The sequence below is a fragment of the Ciconia boyciana genome, chromosome 2, assembly GCF_034638445.1.
Source record: "Ciconia boyciana chromosome 2, ASM3463844v1, whole genome shotgun sequence".
Taxonomy (NCBI): domain Eukaryota; kingdom Metazoa; phylum Chordata; class Aves; order Ciconiiformes; family Ciconiidae; genus Ciconia; species Ciconia boyciana.
In genome coordinates this window covers 23,146,514-23,170,746 of record NC_132935.1, presented here as the reverse complement: position 1 = coordinate 23,170,746, position 24,233 = coordinate 23,146,514, and the positions used below count along the sequence as shown (strand labels likewise).

Below are 24,233 nucleotides of genomic sequence, written 5' to 3'. Positions count from 1 at the left end.
TCATAAGGAGAGTATTTAATAATATAATTTATCATAACTGAAAACACAACATTTTCTTCCTAATATAAGAACTGTGTTATCTGAAGCATTTCTGAACTTTAGTATTAGTAGTATTGAGGCTTTCTAAGGCTATATCTACAGTACAATCATTTGCTTCTTATTGCTGTTAGAAAAACTGCACTGATTTACAGCAGCGTGTGATATGCCTTACCTGTTTAAATTATACTTGTTCAGCTTCTCTGAAACTTCCCTTAATCTGAAACAAAAAGAAATGAAGCTGTTGTTTGAAAGACATCCTCCACAGTACACAACATCCAGCAGCTTATTTATGACATTATGGGAACAACTTACCATCACATTTACTGAAGCTTGATATAAATACTACTTGGTGTTGGGAGTCTGTATAAGAACTGGATGGTGTTACGATTCAAATCAGGTTTCTGTTTTGGAGGTTTTTTTGCTTTAGAGTTTTACCCTTCCACCTGCTATCTTGCCACAAACCCACGTTTTCTTGCATTTCTATGTGTTTTGCAAGTCACTATCAAAAAGCACTACTCCTGCCTTGTTACCACCATTTACAACTTTACACACAAAATAAGCAGATGAAGCAATGAGCATTAACTGTAGATATACCTGTGTTTCCTCGTATAAACTTGAATACAGTATCCCAGAGCAGACAGGATTATCATTTTCTAGGAAATCCAAGTATGCGGCACGTCAGAGCCAAAAATATGACAGTAAGTTCCCCAAAACAGAAGAGACAGGAAAACAGATGCGCAAAAGCCAACATCAAAAGGGACAAACAACAAACTTTGACTAGTAGAAGAAACGATCCAGAGAAAATTCACTATATATAGGGTTATGTAAAACATCACCTTTAGTAAAAGGGAAAGAATGTTTTCAAAAGTACTTCCATCTCACTTTCATGGCACTTCACCAAATGGAAGATCAGAACCCAAAAAAGGGCCACCCACAGACCACTCCTGCTTAGAGGGTCTGGTGTCCAAAAGCGGAAACCAACACAGTAATTTCTAAGGCCACTTAGAAAAGATCTTCTCCAGGCAGCGAAGATACTCTCGTAATATCAGGTAGGCATTTCAGGTAAAACTTGGACTCCTTTCTTCCCAAAGATGACAAGCAATCTGAAAAAGTCCCTAAATAGCTTCCAATTTTAGTTAGAATATTTGCATTATATTAAGATACAAAACCAAGATGAATCCTGTAAAAATAATGCAAGGTCTTCTTAATTAAGAAAAAAAAAATCCTAACTTTGGTACCATGTTCATCCTAGCATTCCACAAATCTCCTTCTTAATCAGCAACACCTTTCTAAACCTAACAAAAAGACAAGCACACCAGCACTGTTTTCCTCTGTCTGAATCTGTGTCTTTAAACCCTTTCTTTTTACTTGCTTCACTTCAGTTTCTATACACAGACTGCTATGGACAACAGACTTCAGTTACATGCAAACGCAGAGCATGAGAAAGAATACAGATTAGAGAGGTCCAAACAGCCAAGTCTTAACGTTATCAATAGTGTTTAACTCTAAAGCGCTTCTCCTGAGGGAAAAAAAGGGGAGGGGAAAAAAAAAGTCTGTTTGAGAAACAAGATAATTTATACTGATAATTTATACTGATATAAATAACTTTCAAGCACAAGAAGAAAGGACCACAGTGAAAGGACAGCAGGAAGGAAGTGAACGTGCTTAGAATCGCCTTTTGCTATTGAAGCCAAGCTGCTGGTTTGCAAGTAGGCAATTTCACACTCCCAATTTCCAGCCACAACCACTTCACACAGGCCAAGAGTACATACATAGATAAGGTAAGATTCTGTGAAGACAACCCACAAAAGGGAAAGAGAGAACACAAACTTCACATGCAATCTGCATGAAAGGTATCTCACAAGAGTGAACTACTGTGGGAGAACGTGGAATGAAACCCGAAGATGAATGGCACACACTCTGCAGCTTACCGTACAGTTTTATAAAGCAAGCAGGGATCTGCTGCATAATATATGACAAGTCAAACGTCCCTGAAGTTTCATGTCTTAAGTATATCGCCTAACAGTTTCCCACAGGAATCTTGAGGAGTTTTCCATTAACATTTCTCCTCTTGGCAAGCACAAGTAATAATTATAGAATAGGAAAGCCTACCTTTAAGTACACTGCACTGCCTATATGAAAAGCCTACCTTTAAGTACATTGCACTGCCTATATGAAAAGCTGACAGCAAATAAAGTAGCGCTTTACTGGAGATGGTTACTAGACTAGTCTATGAGCAACATTTAAAGCTTCCTTATCTGAGCTTTGTGCCACAAAACCTGAGCAGTACCAAAGAAATAGACATTTTTCAATTTGTAAAAAACCATCGTAATCCTTTTTTACTTGTAAAAAAAATAAGGAAGTGATAGGGAAGAAATATGCACAGAAAGCTAAAACTTGCATACTTAGTGACTTTATTAGTAACACCAATCTCAAGAGAGCAGGTCTATCTGCAACAAGCGTAGGACAAAAGGATCTAACATTATTGGAAAGAGGCTGCTGTCAACATGTAAGGGACAGAGCAGAGAAGGATATAAGCGATGACGCTGAAAGTACTAAACTCTCCTACAGAAAGAAAAGAAAAAAGAAAAAGAAGTAAAACTATCTCACACCCCGACCATCTTGTATGCAACTGCTGTAATAGCAAAATTACCAAGTACTGCCTAGTAACCTTAGAGATCCATAAGGACCTGAATTTGACGCAGACCACCACCCAGTGACAAAGGAGTGGCTCCCCAGCCCTGCGTCCCTGCTGGGGTGCTGGTCTCACCCTCACTCCTCCCCTTTCCTTGTGCTGCCACCAGCATTCGCGTGAACACCAGTCACAAAACTGAACCAGGAGAAAAGCAAGAGTAGAGCAGAAAGATGTGTTTTATATTCTGTGTGGAGAATATGTTTGTGCAAATAAAAACTCTAAGTAATTTCACAAAAACATTTCCTGCAGCACTCTAAGCCTTTCTACTTGCACAGATGCATGGTACTGTACTACCGACCCTCTGAAGGAAAAATACGAAATGCGTATCTAAGATCAGGTTAATGTTAACAGTACGATTCAATAATTTCAACAATGGTGCATGGGAGGAAGAGGTACAGGCAGACATGATTTAATCGATTCTTGCATTAAGGAAGGTCAACACTTCCACTGAGACCTTTCTGTGGTAAAATGAATCTCCAACGTGAATACCTGGACAGGCTAAACTTTGAAAAATTCTTATTAAAGGCAATTAAACTATTTCAAAGGACAAAGTTAGAAGTAACGTGTATTTTGCTCACAAACAGATTTTTGGGGAAATGCACTAGCTTGCCACGCTTTTAGACAAAAAGTTTAGTAATGATGGCTCCTCTGTTAAGACACACATTCTTTAAATATCCCTATGAAAATTCAACCAAAAACAGTTGTGAGGAAAGCAAAAAGTCCGTTTGTCCAAGCCAGGTAGGAATTGCTTCGATTTTAAGTTTTGCAGCTATAATTTGTGGCCTCTCCAAACTGATCAGAATAGGGAGCTATGCTCATAGTAAGCAACCAAAGAGGCTCCAAGTCAGGACTACAGGAGCTCAGACTTCATAAGTGATGCTTTTACTCGTCACAAGATACTACTTCTCTCAAAGTACATTTCTATTTCCAGAGAAGTTTATCTGAGGACCCATCCTTCCACCATATCTTGCTTTATAAAACCAAAGTTAGGCTTGAAAATGCAAGAGAGCTACAGAGAAACTCCATTTCAAAATGTTAAGTATTTTATAGAAAAACTGGACTTCAGTACATTTTAAAGGAACTTTACCCTATTTAAACAAGTGCTTAAATCCACATAAGCAAAATTCTGTTTTACAATTTGTGCTTTGACCCAATTTCTAATAATAAAAATCTTCTGTTTTAAAGTAGGCAGGCTGTCACAAGAATTTTTTTTTTTTTTAAAGACTCTATAGTTTTCTATAGTACATGTTCACCATGCTCAAGTTCCCTGCAGCAGTCTGCCAGCAGCACTCCTACCTTGCCAGTCACCCCGCAGGAATTCATCCTTCTGAAGTATTTCCATCATGCCAGCAACAGTTCACAGACCAACAAACAAACCATAAGACATAAGCAGAACTTTCTTACTGCTGTACGGTTTTAGAATAGTTCAATGAAAGTATGCTCATCCTTCTCCTCATGTGTTAGGAAACTAACAGTTACAAAAATACAGAAAAAGAAAAAAACCCACACACCTACATCATCTACACTCAGTGAACATCTGCAAGACCTTCTCAAGCAGACAAGTAACATGAAAATCACAGTGCACTGTAAATAGGAATCTCATGTAGCAAGATTTACATAATCTTCCCCTCAAAAATTTACTTGCTGTTGAACAGAAACAGTATTTACAGGTGCAAATATCTAATCTGACATTTTACAGCTTTGGTCAAATAACAGTACATCTATCACATTTATTTATAAGTATTAAAACAATTCCTGCCATCTCAGAGATTAATTTCTGTAACAATATAAAGCAAGCTATTTTTCATTTTTCTCTGCAACTTTAGACTAAATTTTTAAATGTCAGCTAGGTCTTCAAAGAACACACAGTAAAAATCACTGAAGTTAAGCAATCCAAACAAAGGATTTAACCGCAGAGATGTAAAATAAAATGTTCACATGCTGCATGTCTCCAGAAGGAATAAAGTCTTTCTGTACTCAGCAAATAACCCTGCAGAGTCCCAGGCACAATAATCAGAAGGTTCTCTTGGATTTTTCCTGAAGTTGCTCCTTTATAGCCTTAAAAAGTTATTTGTACACTTTAAAGTTAAAATATCAGGCAGGGGCCCTACCACAAGAGCTTTCCTCACTTCAGCACCACATGGTGATGGTAAGAGTTGCAGAGGAAAAGCAAAGGTACATTTAAAAAAAAAAAACAAACAAACAAACAACAGCTTGGTATGATGAACAACTTTGAGTAGGGAAATTAAAAATAAAACAAATTTAGCCCTGGTAGATTTTTCTAAGTGATCAGGCCTCTTTAAGACAACTTAATATGTCAATGAAGGCTGTAAGCCAACAAATTTATGAGACTCTCATGCCAGAGCAGAAAGTATACAAGAACTGATACGATGCTTTTCCAAGGGAAGGCTAACAATAAGCAGATACCCAAGAGGGGAAAACAAACAACTCAAGCAGTGGAAAACAGTATTGAGTAACACACCTATCAACACTTCAAAAGTAAATACAACCTTCAACTCCATCCCTCAGTTGAGACCCTGAAGTGATCTGAGCAGAGCAAGCCAGCCCCAAGAAGGCAGCTCTGTGGCCAATTAACAGGTTTTAGCCCAGCAGAGCTGCACAGCCTCCAGATCAAAGCCCTCTCACACTTGCCTATCTTGAATCACATGGAAATGAACTCCTGTGCCTATCTATCAGTGCCATGAAAACAGAGTCTCAGAAATGCGGAAAACGGGCACCAATGAGAAGCTTAAGCAAGTATGTTATCTTTGTTTTCTGATCCCAGGATGTCTTGGACACTGGACACTGTCATTGATGTACAGTCACATCCAGCTATCTTCCATGCCATAATACAGCATACAGAAGGATCCTACCCCTGATTGTCATGTCAGACATCAGAAAGCAGTTTCCAAAGAGGCAGCCTTTCACAGTTCCTGTACCAAACACCTTTCTCCTAATGGAATAAATGAAGAAATAAAGGTGAAAAACCTCTTTGCCACCAATGAGTAGGAGGAAAGGGCTGGGGGAGGGGGAGGGAGGGATATGATTAAAGTGTGCTTTAAGTCATTCTGGGTAGTAAGGGAGGGGTATCCATAAAAAAAATGCTAAAGTACCACACAAAAGCAGGCAGTAAGATTATCTGCAGAAAACAAAGTAATGCACACAAGAAAAAAAAAATCCCAAGCGCAAGTACAAAATGACAGCCTCCGAGGTAACCAATACTACGCAGCAGCAGGGTGTTTAGACTACAAAACACGGATCACTGAAACAAACAAGATGACAAAGAAAGTCATTGCTCCACTCAGTCAATGATCAGGTGTACCTTGGCTTACACCATGTCCTCTCCCCATTCCAAGAAATATAAATTAGGACTATTCGGTTATTACATACTAAACCAACATCTACTGCTCAGAAGTCCCTGAGCTGCAAATTCTTAGAAGCTGGAAAAGAGCATCCCTGTATGTTTGCCCTACTCTAACAGTTTTCTCCTGTCATCTAGCACTGGTCACTGCCACAAACAGAAGGAAAACAAGATGGACCTCTTGTCTGACTGTAACAGCTGTTCTTATGTTTTCATGGTATCAACCAACACGGGTTTACAGAATATGGCTCCCAAACTTTATTTTCTATTTTGTAAGACTGTAGGTTTGGTTGATAAAGGTAATCCTGACCATTTAATAGTTCTCTCTGGAACAATGGTAACACATCATGCTGAATCAGTAAAAGCTATAGTAGAAAGCTAATATGGTAAACATCAAACAAATTAATCTCTTGAAAACACTTTTCTGCAATATCACTGAAAAGTCTTCAGGTAATACAATGATTGCAGAAAGTAAATTTCCTTACAGCAGACCACTGATATTTCATGACATAACAACACTGATAAAGATAATGACCTATATCTAAAGGTAGGTATAAGCTAGCCCACAACAAGGTTAAAGCAGGACACAAAAAATTAGCAAAGATAGGATAGTGGGAAGGACAACAGAAGGTTAAAGATGGATACCCACCAATGTCTATATTCAGAATTAAACACATACTGCAGAGACAGGTAAAATGACTTACCCATCTTCTTCACCCTACAGAGAGGGTAAGCATATATTTCAGTTCTAGTTTTAAGAAAGCAAGGCAGATTTCATATCACTGTATAGGAGAATGAGGGGAAAGCAGTAGATATTGTCTACCTAGACTTTAGTAAGGCTTTTGACACTGTTTCCCATAAGATCCTCACAGAGAAGCTCATGAAGTATGGATGCATGACTGGACAGTGAGGTGAACTGAAAACTGGCTGAACAGCTGGGCCCAGAGGGTGGTGATCAGTGGCATGAAGTCTAGTTGGAGGCCAGTGACTAGTGGTGTGCCCCAGGGGTCAATACCAGGTCCAGTCCTGTTCAACATCTTCATTAATGATCTGGATGAGGGGGCAGAGCGTACCCTCAGCAAGCTTGCTGATGACACCAAACTGAGAGGATTGGCGGATATGCCAGAGGGTCATGCTGCCATCCAGAGCACAGCAACCTCATGACGTTCAACAAGGGGAAGTGCAAAGTCCTGTACCTGGGAAGGAACAATCCCATGCACCAGTACATGCTGGGGACTACCCAGCTGGAAAGCAGCTCTGCAGAAAAGCACCTGGGAGTTCTGGTGGACACCAGGTTGAACATGAGCCAGCACGCCTTGTGGCAAAGAAGGCAAATGGTATCCTGGGCTGCATTAGACAAAGTATTGCCAGCAGGCTGAGGGAGGCGATCCTTCCCTTTATTCAGCACTGGTGAGGCCACACCTGGAGTTCTGTGTCCAGTTCTGGGCTCCCCAGTACAAGAGAAACGTGGACATACTGGAGAGAGTCCAGCAAAGGGCCACAAAGGTGTTTAAGGGACTGGACCATCTCTCAAATGAGGAAAGGCTGAGAGAGCTGGGATTGTTCAGCATGGGGAAGAGAAGGCTCTGGGGGGATCTTACCAACATATATAAACTCCTAAAGGGAGGTGTAAAGAGGATAGAGCCAGGCTCTTTCCAGTGGTGCCCAGTGACAGGACCAGAGGCAATGGGCCCACACTGAAACACAGGAGGTTCTGTCTGAACATCAGGGAACGCTTTTTTACTGTGAGGGTGATCGAGCACTGGCACAGGTTGCTCAGGGAGGCTGTGGATTCTCCATCCTTGGAAGTTATTCAAAAGCCATCTGAATACGGTCCTGGGCAACCAGCTCTAGTTGGCCCTGCTTGAGCACGGGAGCTGGACCAGATGACTTCCAGAGATCCCTTCCAACCTCAGCCATCCTGTGATTCTGAGGGCTTTTTGCTTTCAGGATGTGATCTCCACACATTTGACTTGGAGGCATGGCAACAAAAGGACGTTTTTTGCCATTGAAAAGCTAGAAGCTCACATTTTGCTATAGAATCCCTGTAAGGATGGTGGCTTAGAACAAAAGTTACACCAAGGAGTCAGGGAAGTGTGTGAGAAGTATTATTTAGACATTGAGTAAAAACGTTCATGGGTACTAAAATATTCAGATGGAAGTACTCTGTTTCTCCAGCAGGAACAGAACCTCTCCAGCAAGACCAGGGGACAGCCACCTGTAGGGCCTGTGAAATGCAGCATTAGGTTAGCCAGAACTAGATGCCTCCACTAATGATTCATTTCTAGGCTGGCTGAGTGGTTCCTCTACTTCAAAATCTACTTACACCCTTTCTTCAGATTTATCATTTAAATGACACTGAAAACATCACCTTCTGAACAATAATTAAAAAAACAAACAAAACCCACAGTACAAAGCACAGCCATAACCTAGCTCAAGAGGAATACAAAGTTAGTCACACTTTTTAAATAAGCAAACACCTAATCCTAAAGTAGCTATGACACAGCATGGCCCCTCTTCTGAAAAAAGTTGTAATGAAAAGTCTGAATAAACAGAAAGAAATCACAAGTGGTATGACCCTGACAGGACTAGGACACAGCAGTTAGTGCACACCTACATATGTTATTTAGCACAATATCCAGAGGATGTGGTAGTAAAGTAGATCTACAGCTACAGGTTGCCTAAATGCCTAGTGGTGTTTCTGTGGAAAAAAGAAAAATACACTACAGGAGAATGAGTCAGCCTCAATCTGATGTTATTCTATGACAGCAGACTTCCAAAAATATGGGTCGCAGATTCAGGCAATACAAGACAGAAATCTGTTCTCTGGTATAGAATGCATCAAGTCATAATTCTGTGTTCCCAGATTCTGTTCAACTGCTCAAAGTCCTTGTAGCTGAAAGAATTTCTGTTTAACATTTAGCAGAAGTCTATTTCTTCAGCCAAAAGACCACTAAAAACTAAACAATTGCATCAACCAACACAGTTGGGTGCAAGTTCTGAATCTTAAAACAATGAAAGTTGTAAGCTATTTAGCTATCCATCATTTCAGTAAGTATATCCTTCCATGACAGTAAGATGTGGATAATGGGAATTCAGAACCCCATTGTTGTCTTCAAGGATACTTGAAAAATACTCACATGAAATAACATGAGCCAGTATTACTATGTTGAGCAGCATGTGAATGCTAGCTACCAAAACGTAGCTAGGAAGCTGTACACTTGTTTGACTAGAACGAGTGAAACTTAAAAGACCACATTTAGACAAAGGGAAAAAAAACCCCTATTTTTTACTGTCAGTGTTGCTGAGTGATTCCACTAAAAAAAATTGCTATCAAAATAGAAGTCCAGTCATTGTAAAATCTTAAAACCTTTTCATGTCCAATAGTGATAGATTGTTAAAGCTCCTTCAAGAGTTAATTACGAGCCCCCAGGGAGGCTGTGTATTTACCAGCACACCAGCTTAAAGCCAGGAGAGCCAGGTTCTGGTCCCAGCTGAGGCTACTGTGGGAACCCAAATCATAATCTCTCCACCATTTGCCCTTTTATTCTTGCTCTAAGCTTTTGGAAGACATGACTACTACGTGCAAAGTTGGAAAACGGCCTTTGATTACAGCATTCAAATGCTACAAAAATATTTTAAAAAATAAGAACTGTCACATTATTAAATATTTTGTGTCTCGGCTGGAGAAAAGCAACAGTATATTTTGTACAAGTGTTTTTATTAAAAACAAAGCACAAACAAGACACTGAAATCTAATTGCTTTGCAATGAAGTCCAGTGTGCTTATTCACATGCTGAATTAGTTTTAGCAATGGGGAAAGATCATTTAGCATATCCAGTCCTTTACTTGCCAATTCCTCCAATTCCAAGGCTTGAAGTCTTCCAACAAAAACTCTGATATCACAGTATTATCTGCATGTCACTTTTTCAAACTTGTAAAAACCTGCCTTTTAAATACCATGGACTCCTCTCCTCACACTGCACTGTCTTCTACTAAACGTAGACCTTCAAAACCTTCCTCTCAGACACTGCATCTTTGATTTAGATAGGAACGGCATGAGACCTGGCACAGGGAGTAGAGAGCAAGCACCACGCCAGAAAAACAAGCAGCCAAATCGCTTTGTCAGATGCACACTGCAGGCAAAATAACTCAAAAGAAACCCCAGCTTTTGAGGTGCACTGCTCATCACAATACTTTTTTGCATTGCTGAAAAACAGATCTCTTTTCCATCTGTCTGTGCCACTGCCACAAAACTCCAGGTGCTTCCCCTCAGCGTAACTAGTATTTTGGTTCCTCTACAAGAACTCATGAAGCAGCACGTTGTGTACCTCCTGCTTCACATTTTGCCTACGGCCATACTATTTCAGGTAACAGTCTTGCCAGATACAGATTCTGCACCACAAGAGAAAGACACAAAGCTTTGACCATTCCAGCAAACAGCCTGTTATCCCCCCACGCCCTCCCATCAAGAACAGGGCAATCCTAGCCAGATCACATTCTGCCTACCCAATCTGCCCCACAACAACAAGATGCTACAATTTGTATCATTGGAATGTTTTATTAAGTACCTTTAAATCCTTGCTCTAGAGACAGATACATTTTGCCAAAGTCAGCAAATTACTTAAATAATGCCTTAAAAAGAGAAAAAGGAAAAAGGAAAAAGAGAAGGAAAACTGCTGTTACTAATGTACTAAGTGTGGTCAAAGCTGAAGAAAAGAGTTTCAACAACCTAAGAAAGAGATCTTCATTAAAGGTCAGACAACAATAACTCAGTTATGTTAAAAGGAAAAACAACGTAAGATGGATTAAAAGCCATAAATCCTCTTTAGAACACTTCTTGATATTTACTAGAAAGAGAAAAAAAAAAATGCAGCTCTGATCATTTTCAGGCTGGATAGAGAACAGCAAAACTTCATACCATAAATGAAAGAATAAACACTGAGACACACATTTAAGAAAATTAATTTTGCAAGATGAACAAGAAATTAAAATGATACCACACCTATTGAAGGAAGTGACAAACTGCAATCACTTCAAATGACAACAGAGTAAGGCCTACAGCTCCCATTCAACTGCATTCACATGGGTAAGTATTTATTTTCCAGTTAAGTTTTTGGTAAAAACACTGTAGCACAAACATTTGTCCATATTAAGTCAATGCCAGACTCCACATTGGAAACTATAGCGTGAAATTACAAGTTTTAGTAGAATCCAGAGATCCCAGTCAAGATCCTTCTCACTGTATCAGAACTACCAATGTATATAAAGAGATAATCTATCCCAAAGGTGAAAAAGGTGAGAGTTTGAGGAAACCTAATGGAGGATAGAGAATGAAGCATGATGAAAGATTGTAAGCAAATTTTTAAAATGCCACTTTAACACAGGCTTGGCTTAAACTAGTCAATTACTACTTCTACACAGCGTAAAAAAAAAGACAAACATTATCATCCAGCTTAACTAGAGATGATGGCAAACATGCTGCAGAAAGTCATACCACCAAGCCCTGTGTACGGAGCACAGGGTTTCTTTCTGGGCTATTTTCTAATGAACAGGCAAACTACAGCTGCATGGGTATAATCGCCCTAGATTACTCAGATATTCCCAACCGTCCACAATACTGATTACATTGAGTAAAAAGCAAAAAACCGCAAACAGAAAACACACCTCCTTGAACGTGGGGGTTTTTTTGCCGAAGACAAATTTCTTAAGATTACTGAAGTCTCCAGCAGCCTTTGTACTTTCATCTGTTGAGTTACACTACCGTTGTCACAAACTAAAATTGGCAGACCTCATGGCTGGCAATAAAACAACAACAATAGTGAGAATTTCCAACACAGTTAATGTCCAAAATAGTACTAATCATGTGACTGTTTTCAAAGTTCTTTATTCTGCATTCTTCAATAAAACACTGTAATGTAAAATTAAGTCAGAAACATAAGGGAGCAAAGCTATTTTGGGGTATCTTTTCTGATAAAAGGTAGTAACCAGTTTAATCAATAAAAGCTGTCCAAAACAAAATTACAGAAAATACACATTTCGTTTCCATTGTAGATGTAAACAATTTGAGAAATTGCTAAGAGATATCTTACAGCATAACACCAACAGACTTGGGATTACAAAAACTAGCCAATGAGACAAACCATAAGATGCTATGGTAAAGATCATTTTTAGAACCGCAACAAAATAATCATGCTGGGGTGTTACAAAAGGGTGGCAAACGAATATTCAAAACTCTTCTGTACCAACGTGGATTGGTACTATAAAACACACTGCACTTTACAGCACAGTAGCTAAGATTTGCTGAAAGACAGGGCGAAGCGTATTTACCATGAGAAATTCCCCTGACAAGTGCTGGCAGTAGCAGTGAGACTTGTGAGAGGAAGACAAAATTTTCAGAGATAGCAAATTCAGTAGTTACATCACTCCCCAACTGGAACCAAACTGGCAGTTTTACATAAATGTAGACAACCAGTGCGCCCAGCTTACGCCTTCCTACTCAGTTTTACAGTATGTTTGAAGTGTCCAGAATAGGCAAACTCCATACCTTTGTATCAGTGAGATGGTACATGTTCTCTCTCAAACGTAACAGAAAGCTCTTTAAATTGAAACAAAATAGTTAATTTTCCTGGGAGGGGAAGGGTAAGAGAAAAGGAAGTAGTGTTGGTTGACTGCTTTTTTTAAGCACAGAAAAACTTCAAAAAGTAGAGCACAGAGTTTATTGTCAAAATAGTTGTATGCCAGAAAGAGAAAAGAATTAAGATCTGAAACCTGGATAATTATTGCTGTAGTGGACTAACTAGTGCTGTGACCATCCTCATTTAAACCAACAGGCTTACAGTTTTGAACAAAATACATGTGCACCTTGAAAATTACATTTGCACACTTATTTCAATATTTTTTCTCCTAATCATTCCTCACAATTTAAAATCCTCTAGCCACTACAACCAGGCCTTGTCCCCATGTTTTCTCTAGGGCACATACAGATGCCAACTACTGCAGTCTTCTATGTGAAGTTGTTACTAAGAGCCAAATCCTTGGTGGACTTCACTGAATTCAAGCTTAAAAAAAAATGTTTGTGCAACTGAAAAGCACAAGTAGTTTTTGTATATGGTTTTCTTCTGCATAAGTGGCTGTTGAGTTGATGCAGGGAAAGACAAAACAGCAGCTTTTACAGGGAGCATCTTGCAAATTTAAGTACCTAGATGGCTGTTAGCGTAATCACTACAATAAAAGCTACCTTGAAACCCCTTCTCCTTCTTTATGTAATTTTCAAATACATACTACCGTCTATTTCATTTAAGTCACAAACAATTAACTGTGCCATAACTGTAAAAAGGCAGCGACAACACACTGCAGAGCTTGCCATGCTTAGGTACATCCTTGGCTGTTTTTCTCAAGTGTTAAGTAATTTTTCACGTAAATGTAATTGTGTACTGAACAGTTATCTACCTAAACTTTAGATAGTTTAAGAAAAAAGTTTCATACCCTTTACATCTATTTTATGGTTTAATTACAAATTTTTGACAAACATCTTTTTACCAAACTATCCTACATAGCAACTAGAACATTTGATAAATACATACTATACCAAAACTACCTTAAAAGTATGCTATTGATTATAGATTTTAACTTTACCAAGAATTAGCACATAAATGTTGTTGACTGATACCTTAGTGTTCTTAGAATTTTAAAAAGTTCTTTTCTGACAGCTCTGACTTGCATTGCCAACCTTAAAATATGGCTATTAATATCTTACTCCATTAATCTTACTTTATCACTAGTCTAACAACAAATATGCTCAAACCTCATATATAATTTGAGAAGGAAAAAAGAGGCAACATTTGTGCCCAATTACTATTTTACTAAATTCCTTGTGACAGGTCACAACTACTCTCAGCCCGGATCGCATTCACAGCACAGTTTCACATTACAGTAGCCAAAATAAACTTGCTGCTTTCAAAATGGAAGGAACTCAACCCTGCTTCCTCTTCCCCGTTCTTCACTCCCAACTCTCCCTCCTGCAGCACTTTTGAAAATCCCTCCTTTTTTTCTTCATCTACTCTGATGCTCACCAAACCAGGAGATAAACCAGTTCAACTTCCTAATCCACAAAACCGTATTTACTTCACTTTATCAGGGTTAGCTTTACATCATTTTAGCAAATTAAGTCAGTTTACTGTGGGATCAGACACTTAAAAGTTAGTGCAAGGTAAGAAGTAGGGAAAATAAACCTTCTCCCTTCAGAAGAGAGCAATTACTTTGACTTACAACATCTCAGGAAAGTTTCAGCAAGAACATTCACAGACAATTACATACACACTCTCTAAAAAGCAGTGTCTGGGGCATAGCAAACAATTGTAACGAGAAGACGACCCTGGAAGAGCAAAGTCCAAAAAGGCCTAGACTATTGGCCTGTGTATAAGCAACCTTTCACATTCAACCAGATATGAAGTGATGCTTATGTGTAAGTTCTGATGCTTAACTTCACTAATTATCACCCTTAAATAACAATACTGGAATAAGATCAAATATTAATGCACTGCTTCTCAATGTATGAATCCTATAATGGTCTGTATAACCACAGTGGTGGTGCAAACCTTTTGATGCAGCTAAAACACTTTATTTTTCAAAAAAGTGTTTCCAACTAAGAGTCTGATGATAATAATGCCATGATAGTCATGCCATCCCCTCACTCTATTCTAAAAGAAGTAAATTTAAATTTTGTTATGCCTTCAAGAAATTAATCCTAAAACCAAAGTCAACACTTCTCTCATTACTAAAGTCTCATCAAGCAACTGTAACTCAGGGAATTAAGGTGCTACATCAGCAATGGTTTCCCTGTAATTAAACCATCTATTCCTGTTTGAGGCAGGCTAACTTCACTTTTGCTAAAGTAGATTAGGAAATGGTTTAAAGCGTACCAAAATAAATCACTGGAGCTAAAAGTAGTACTGTATTATCTGCACACAACTTGCAGGTTTTCTATTTAAGAACAAGTCAGTCAATCCCTTCTTTCCCCCAACTTTGAGCAGCAATGCAGATTACATGCGAGTAACAGCAGGGAAGCTCATGCTCAGGCTGCCTTTCTCTCCACAAGAGGACAGGTACTCTCCCAGCACGTCTGTGGACATAGAAGAGGGAGTTCAGGGCTAAACAAACACTTGCATTATCAGGAGCTCTCTCTCCCTCTCCATGCGTGGCTCCCGCAGACATGTGGGGCCAGGACACCAGCTCCACATCCCTGCTGGCTCCCTGCACAGAATCATACCACACCCTACTCCAGCTCCTTCCAGCAACATCTGCTTGGGATTTTTAACAGATTTGCTCATCAGTAAGTGCAGAGGAGGGGGTAAGAAGATCTGCCAGAGTAGCAGCCCACATATCCACTGATCACTTGCCTATTACCTTGAAATGATGTTTTCATGTACGTAACCTACGAGATACAGAGGCACAGACTAAAAGGGTATGTTCTTGCTAGGTACTTTTTCCACGGGAATTAATTATCAGAGGGTGTAAACAATGCAGGCAATGTAAAGTACACTAGTTAATTTTTCAGTTCAGCCACGGCCTAAAGTAAGTAATATCTGAATAACAGAGAAAGGCATTGAATATATTATAAAGGAAAAACAAACTCACATTAAGAGTGAGATAATCCTTTCCTCCCCCAAACCTGACTGTACATAAATACTCCCTGAAACTTCGAATGAACTTTTCTCGTTCACACTGCTTGTTTCAAAGAGCTTACTGTGAGAAAACCTACTACATACCACTTCTTAACACTCATCTTAAATTCAGAATATCCTCTATTTAATCAAATTCATTACATCTCATCTGCAAGGGGAGAGGAAAAAAAAGCACATTAACATTGCATCGATGACCACTTCAAAAATTACATCTTACCCTATGCTAGGACTTAAATGGCTTAGCTGACAAGAATTTTCTTAGTATAAGGTAAAAACAAAGGCAAGGCCTTGAGACGAATCCTGTCCCTGAAGGTTAGTTCATGTACGGAAAGCCATCCATGTAAGGTAAAAGACTCCCCTTCCCATTCTACAGAACAGCAAGTTAAACTGCTCCTGTGAGGTTTCATAACAGCCAAGAAATGGTTATTTGTCATAGTTACACCCACTTCCTAACCCAACATCAAATTAAGACATATACTAAGAAGAATTTACTAAGATTGACTTATCTATGAAATTGTGTGTCAAACTTCCTTCACAAAGCACAAAGTCTCCAACCCTGAAACATAAATTAAACAGGTGGATAATCAACAAAATATATCTAACACCCACTGCAACAGAAGCTGGGCATCTTTTTTTCAAAGATTAAAGCCATTAATTATTCACATCCCAAATACTTTATGGAGTTGTTTCTCAAACTGTAGGCCATACCCAATTTTTCTGCCATTAAACTTTTCATACTCAGTTTGCAGAGAACAAATTGCTTAGGGGAAAAATTCCAAGCTACCTATCTTCCTAAATAAACTTATTGGAAAAAGCTTAATTATCTCAGTTCATCCTAAACAAAACTTTAGCCTACTATCCATTTCAAAAAATGAAACCTAATACAACTGCAAAACTAAGTATGACCTTGTCCTCTATGAGCTTTCTTCAGTGCAACTAGCTTCCAGACATCTGAGTGAATACCATGAACAAGTCAACACTGCTTCAACTTAGTTGAGAGAGGTTTAATAACCACCATCAAGGTACAATATTAACTAGCATTTTCAAAAACACTAGTTAAGAAGTACTTTCAGACGATGAGTAGGCATGATCAAGAGTCTTCCCATTATTTATGGTTCTACAGTTACTTTTTCCTTTTTTCTTCAAAGTGTTTTACCATTCTCTGAGCAGCTGCATGAATAAGAGGGGTAACAAATTACACAGAAAATCTAATAAAAACTGTAGAACAGAGTGACACAAACTGCACCAAACCAAACTGAAAAAACCTACTTCCTCACATTTTGGAGACTGCTTAAAAGCAGAGCAATACTTCAGGAGAAGGATGCTTTCCAAACACACTTTACCCCCTTCACATATCTACGCTGATTATTAAGCATAATGTATCAAATATTTTATTATAAAAATTCAAAACTGTCATGTATCCTGAACACACAGGGATTGCACCAATAAATCCCTTGTGTTTTAAAATGTGATTATTCCTTAGATGCAGAACACAGATCCATTACTGAAAGCAATACAACTGATCATGTTCTACGTACACTATAAACAAAAGCATACAATGCAGATTTACGGTCCCAAAATCAGATGTTGAGAAGCAATTATAATTCAGAATGCAGAGAGGAAAAAAACTAACTTGGGCTACTGACCACTGTCTGCAGCACAGACTCAAAAAAGCCTATGAAGTGTGAGAGGGGAAAGAAACATCATAGAGATAGGAGCTGTTCCAAGATCCTAACTTCTATGAGCATGTATATGAGAACTTATTAAGCTGTCTAGATCCTGATCAATATTGACAGAACAGTAATAAGCAGCAATGCTACTGATAAAATTGAACTGGCATTTCCAGCACATATGTGTGTGCCTCAACCCTATTTATGAATCATTCTGATTTCACTGCATTACAAGTTCTGATACACAGCTACCGCAGTTCTAGTAAAATTATATTTATGAAGTGGAAATTTATGACTTGCAGCTCAGATCAAGAAGACACTTGATTTTTCAGAACAAGTCACTACTTAATAGCACTTCTGCTGCTTTCTCCATATACTAATTACCACACGTTATGAAGCTTCCTGTATCAAATAGAAGTTGTAAGAGCTGCTGCTGTGGTAAGAAGAGAGAAAAAAATAAATTAAAAAAAATTATGAAGCATTATGAAAACTGAAGGGGCATCATATTTAACATCAATAAGTCAACAGAACAGGTGACATTAAAGAAAAAACAGATGAGCTCTCTCACTCTGAGCAAAGTGTGATAATTACATGCTAAATGTTTTCTAAGGGTCTATCAACATTAAAAAAAAAAAAAGAAAAAGAAAAACCACTGGGGTCCTTTCAAGTTCAAAGTCATAGATCTTACCCTAAATCAAAACAGTGCAATGAAGAAGCGGAAGAACTCCTAGTACAGCATCACCTCTCAGTTTGTGATGAAGGAAGATGATGTATGCCAAATTTGAAAGTATTACTGTGGAGAAAGCCAATCAATCCCTTAGGAATGGATAGGCCTCCTAGGAAGCAGGATCCTGTAAAATGTATTATCAGGTTAAGGGAAAAAGACACACTCCACACTAACACACTTCAGGTTTCAGACCTATTTTACCATTAGAAGTTTCTTTTCCCCGTTTAAGGGCACGGATGATGTAGTTTGGCAGAAATTTCACCTTTACAATGACCTATTTTCCACATTATAAGCTCTCAAACCTCAGCTGTGTTTTAATAGAGGCATCTCAGCAAAGACTGGACTAGGAACAGTGACCTACCTACAAACAATAGTGGAAGTGAGCTGGACCCTGACCTACTCTGAAACCTGGTAAGATCAAAACCAGAAGAACATAACCAAGAGCCTATAATTTAAAGATTTATGAATATTTAAATACTATTTATAAAAATTAAATAACATTTATCTATAGTGTAAAAAATATATAGGTTTCTATCCAGTGATGATTAAAGATCTTGATTTATTCACACATAAATTTATAAGAAATTAAGACATAGTTACACGTTTCTTAAGAATTTCTACATAAATGAGCACAAGTAAAATTTTCAAGCTGTCACACATACCATTAGCAAATGCTACAGAAGAAATATTCGACAGCACTCCGTGTGGCTGTCAAATACACATCAAGCAGCGAAGAAAATTCGGTTCATGGATTTATTTTCTCCCAAGCATTCTAGTTTCTCCCCAGCCTGCAATTTCTCTCCCCCAATCCAACATAAAGTTAGCTACGAGATTTCCAAGCAGACTGCCCTTCTGTCCTAGCTGTCATTCCCATCCCAGCCAAGCCACACACGATCAGTAATCCGGAGATCGGGCCTCCTTTCTTATTTAAAAAAACCCTATGTATGAAGGGGAGCGCAGAGCACACTGGCGGTACGTGCGCGTGTTAACATCCCTGGCGTACGTCTTCTTTATCCTCGCTCCCATCATTCTCTCACACACACCGCGATCCCCCATCTGCATTGTCTGCCTCGCTCCATCTCTGATTAACATGGACACGTTCTCGGCCCGGGGACCTCGGGAACCCACTTCCTCGGGCAGACGCCGGGACTCCCCGGGCAGGCTGGAGTCCCCGCCGGGGCCGCGAAGGGGCGGCGGGGCCCGCGGCGAAGGTCGCGGCCCCCCACCCCCGCTCCCTCGGGGGGCAAAGTTTACGGCGGCGGCCGCCCGGAGAGGCCGGGTGCGTGCGGCGCGGCCCGCACCGCTCCGCTCCTCGCCGCCGGCCCCTGCCAGAGGAAAGCGCCGGGGCCTTGCGGCTCCGCGGTGCGGCTGCGGGTCGGCGGCACGGCGCGGGGCGGGGGGTCGGGACGTCCCCCGCGGCCGGCGCTGCCCGCTCCCCCGGGGCGCCCCCGCCGCGCCGGGCTCCGGCCGGCCGCCACCGGCCCCTCCCCTCACCCACAGGGGGCCGAGCCCCGCCAGGCCGGCCCCTCCCCTCCGCCCCCCGCCGCACGGCCTGCCCCTCACCGGTCATTGAGCTGGTCCTCGGTGCCCGGCAGCGGGTGCACCACGAAGTGGATCGAGGTCATGTTCCGCGCCGCCGCCGCTGCCCCCCCGGCGGAGGGAGGCGGGCGGGCGGGGGCCGGGCACACAATGGGGGCGGGGGGGCGGCGGGGGAGGGGGCGCTCGGCCTCCGTCCCTCCCCCGGGGCCGCTCGTAGCCGCCGGCGGAGTTCCTCGGCTCACCCGCCGCGGCGCGGAGCGCGAGGAAGAAGGGGCCCGCCGCAACGGCGCCGGGAGGAGGCTCAGCCCGCACCGCACTCACACACGCGCCGCCATCTTAACTTCCAGCGGGCCCTTCTCCCTCCCTCCGTGCGCCGCGCCGGGGAGGGCGGGGCGGCGGCGCGCGGCCGCGGTGTAAGCCTCGCGCTGACTGGCGCGCGCGCCGCCGTGAGGCGCCCCTTCACTAAGCGCGCCGCCGATTGGTCGGAGCGGCCTCGCGGAGCGCGGTGACGTCATGCGCGAGGGACGTAAAAGACCACGTGCCGCTGAGAGTGGCTCCCCGGCCGGCGGGCGGGGGCGGGGTGGTGCGCGCGCGGCTCCCTGAGGCGCCGGGCGGGGCCCCTCCCCCCGCGGCCGGGCCTCGGCGGGAGCGGGGCGGGCGGCGCCGCTTCCCCTCGGCCGGCGGGGGCCGGGCTGCCTCGGAGGCGGCCGGCTTGGCCGCCGCGCCCGGAGTGCTCCCCGGGCACAGGCCGCAGCGTCCCGGTCCGTTGTGCCCGCCTTCCCCGCCGCGCCGCGGCCTTGCAGTGCGTTGAACGCCTTCGCGGGTCGAGCCGTTCCCCGTGAGTGGCGTGTGCCTCGGCTCGCTGGCTCCCGCCGGGTCCCCTGCGGCCGGCGCGGAGGGGGCTGTGACTGGCCCCTCGGCCGGGAGCGGCGCGGGGTGCGGCCTGCCGGAGTGGTTTCGGGGGTGGAAGCGGGGGAGAGGGTGTGTGAGGCCGTGCCTGTCTCCGGGGCGTCTCGAGTGGCGGGCTGCAGCAGGGCTTTACCCCCCCCCCCGCCCCGGTGCACGCGTGGCCGCAGGTGTGCTTCAAACCCACTGCCCTTCATCACCTGCTCTCTAAAGCCGGCTGCTCGCTTTGTAATTCCTAGTTACGAGTAGCCCCGTCAGTCTTCCTTCCAATAGCCGGAATTACCCGCCCTTTTTCAGGGAGATTGGTGGTATATTAGCAGAAAAAGTTGTTTCCCAAGCCGATGAAGCACTCGATGCCACCCTGGCTGCGCACCCTCCTTCTGGACAGGGTTTAACCCTACAGCTCCAAGAGAGCATACCTTGCAAATGGAGCTGTTTTTAACAAATTAACATCTCAATTTGCTGAAAGTTGAGTAACAAAGTCAATAAACAGCCATTTGTTTCTATAGAAACTAACACCTTGGCTGGGACTGTACCAAGCTTTGATTTATTTTTTTTTTTTACTGGAATATGCTGCTTTTGCAGCCTGCTCTCACTTATTTTCAGGAAACCAAAAATATATAAAATCGTCTTGGAATTTTTTGGCATGTGAGGAATGCTGGCAATCACGTGATAATGGCACAAAATAATTCTAGAACCTAGTTCAGTGAGTTACGATTCATTTCTGAGGCCGTGTAATCATAAACCCTAGAAATCTCAGTTTGTTCCTCTACTATCAAATCCAAGGAATTTTGCGACTTCCCATCTTCCATTCCCCTTTCTTCCCTGGCTTTTTCTCCAGTACAGCCAAAAGGAGCTAATCCAAGAATCAGCTGACATAGCTGCTTGCAGCCCAAAGATTTGGGGAGTTTGTGAAGTTTTTTTTTCAATACAACTATCATTAACATGAGGAAATGTGGTAAAGAGAAGAAATATTCAGTTGATGTGTTCCAGGTTTCTTATTTTCTGACACTGTTTCCCCTTCTGTTCTCAAGTGACAGTGATATTCAAATGGATTCAAGAATACAAATAAGTTTAGTTTATCCTGTAAGGAAAATCCTAACAGGTTTCTGGAAATATGCAAGGCATGGAATAGGGCTTATTCCATTTGGTATTGAGACGGTGCAGTAGCTGTGCTTTTAAAAACTAGTAGATCCATTATTTACCTTTTTTTTTCCCTGTTAGAACAGAGGTAAGAGTTTTTGGATTATTTAGTTCTGCATTTGATTGTACCAAAGTTTGTTAGTTTCGGTCTGCTTTTTCCTTTTTTTTTTTTTTTAACACCAGTCTTTATGCTTTTCCTGAAAACATTTATGTTGTATGTTGCAGTGGGAGATTCTTCTAAGCTGCCTTGACCTCAGTCATTTTATCAGAATCTCTTGCATATTTTGATAATCACCAAAAAAAACCTTGCATCTCAATTTGATTATTTTTTTTCCAGGCAGAATTGAATATTTGTCTTTGACAGTCATTCCTCTTTCCCATTGAACTGTAGGAAGATGGGCCACGAACTCCTGCAGTAGGTCTTGTTGCATCCTTGGGAATGCTTTCAAGAATTTTTGGTAGGGTTTAGGAAGCTCCAGATACTTGTTTGCTCTCCGGATCAAGACCTACTTCTCCAAAGCGTTTACATTTCCAAATAACATGACTCATTCAGTGGAGTTCTCTTAGGGGCTAGGCATAAGGAAGAGATTTCCATTACTCTCTTCCTTCCACCCTTCACACGCAAGCTTTAAAAGTTAATGGGTTATGGAAACCTATTAGATAAAAGACAGGAAAAGAGCTGGAAAAGCCCAAAGGGGGCACATGTCTGTTAGGGCTCAGCAGTCTGCTGTTGGCATTTGTAAGTAATCCTTTTCTGTAGCTTTATTTACATTATGACTGAACCCCAGTTTTAGCCATGGCTGTGCCAATGCAAACACTCAGCATAAGCAAAAATGAAAAAAAAATAAAATTGATTCCACTGGAACTTGCACTTGGAGCCAGAATAAACTTGAGTAGTGCAAATGTCAGCTTTTGTTCACACTAAGAGTTTATACTGCTGTCTAAAATGGCCACTAATCCTAAGTGTAGATGAGAGGACACAAAACCAAGCGTTCAGCTGACTACGTTGTTATTCTGACAGGAGTTTGTAACATGGTGGAAGTTCCAGTGCGCTGTCAGAAGCACCCATACTTTCTCTAACAAGGATGAAGGGCTGCAGCTTACTGGTTGACTTTTGGAGTACCAGTAAGTGGTAACGCATTGAATGCCTGTCTTGTCCACTGATGGATTTCTTAGAAGATAATCGCGCAGGTAACAGAGTTTGATGGTCCTTTAATTATCTGAAATGACTCCAAATAGAATTGCTTTCTGATAGTAGAATCGCTCATTCTTACAACTTCTGTTTTTTAAGAACTTCAAAATAAAATACTTTTCCTAAGTCCTCTGGATTGTCTAAGTCTGTTGGATGACGACATCCAATACTGAAATGGTATTTAAAAATTCGTATTTACCAAGTCATGAAAAAAATCAAGAACTGAACTAGATTTTCTGTCTTTACAAAATGTATCTTTAAGACAGGACTTCTGTCTTGGCCTAAGAAAATTAATTCCCTGTGTTGCACAACTCCTTGGTGTATAGATGGTGCTATTTTCAGGCCTACTGATAAAGCAGCAGCTTCCTTATGAAGGTGCAGCTATAAATACACCAACACCCAACCAGCAGAACAAGTTCCTTGCTGGTATACTTGGCTGTGTGAGAGTTTTTGCCAGCTTGGAAATACCATATAAAATAACTCCTGTGGGATCATTGCTGTCGTGTCTGAAATTGAGTTTTGATGAGAGTCAGCATTCCCTGAAGTTTTCAGACTGGTAGAAGCGCGTGGGTTGGAAGCAACCTCTGGAGGTCATCTCATCCAGCCTCCTGCTCCACAAATGTCCAGTTCCAGTAGATCAGGAACTTTCCCACTGGAAACAGCTTCTGAATAATGTGCACCGGTACAGACTTACTCTCGACTGCTCGCTAAACTTACTCAGCAGCTGCAGGCCTGGTGGTTTGCACAGAAGTCTGTTAGTCCTAACGGGAGGGCACCTGCTGGAGATGGGAGGGTTAGGGTAGGAGGACTGCAAGGGACTTTGTAAAGGGTGCTAGCAGATTCTGGCAGGTGTACCACAGGCAGCGGTGCCTGCAGCTGATGGGGTGTGCTGAAGTCAGGGAGGAGGCCCTGAGCAGAAGTAAAGCCTTCAGGCAGCTAAGGAGAGCCTCAGCACGTGCTTTCCAGGCTGTTAACTCTGGATGTCAACAGAGATGGCATCAGGCTGGCAGCATAAGATTGTATTTTGCTGTGGAAGAAATGAGGCCAGCATTCTTGGAAAAGTCAATGAGAACACTGTGCAGAAAACTGCGGCTTCTAGATTATTCCCAAGGCTGAGCAGAAGTTCCTATAGTGAGCAACAAAGTACATTGCAAAGAAAGAAATTTTGTTTCCAGCACCTTGTGCCACCAACTGAAGCGAAGCACAGCCCTCACTGCCTCTTGCTCTCCCTCTGTCTAGGTATAGCGTAACAGTAGTTTGTTTGGGGCTGGGAAC

The 24,233-nt window shown here is 41.8% G+C and overlaps 1 protein-coding gene across 1 annotated transcript in view; it reads right to left on the bottom strand.

Moving 5' to 3' along the window:
- Positions 1-20,089, bottom strand: part of UBR5 (ubiquitin protein ligase E3 component n-recognin 5) — a 92,281-nt gene extending 72,192 nt beyond the window's left edge. Inside the window, exons 1-2 of the mRNA XM_072852089.1 lie at positions 19,742-20,089; positions 212-256 (exon numbers count right to left, since the gene is read on the bottom strand). Coding sequence (XP_072708190.1) covers positions 212-256; positions 19,742-19,803 — 107 coding nt within the window. The 5' untranslated portion in view covers positions 19,804-20,089. The remainder of the gene's footprint in view (positions 1-211; positions 257-19,741) is intronic.
- Positions 20,090-24,233: the final 4,144 nt, after the last annotated feature.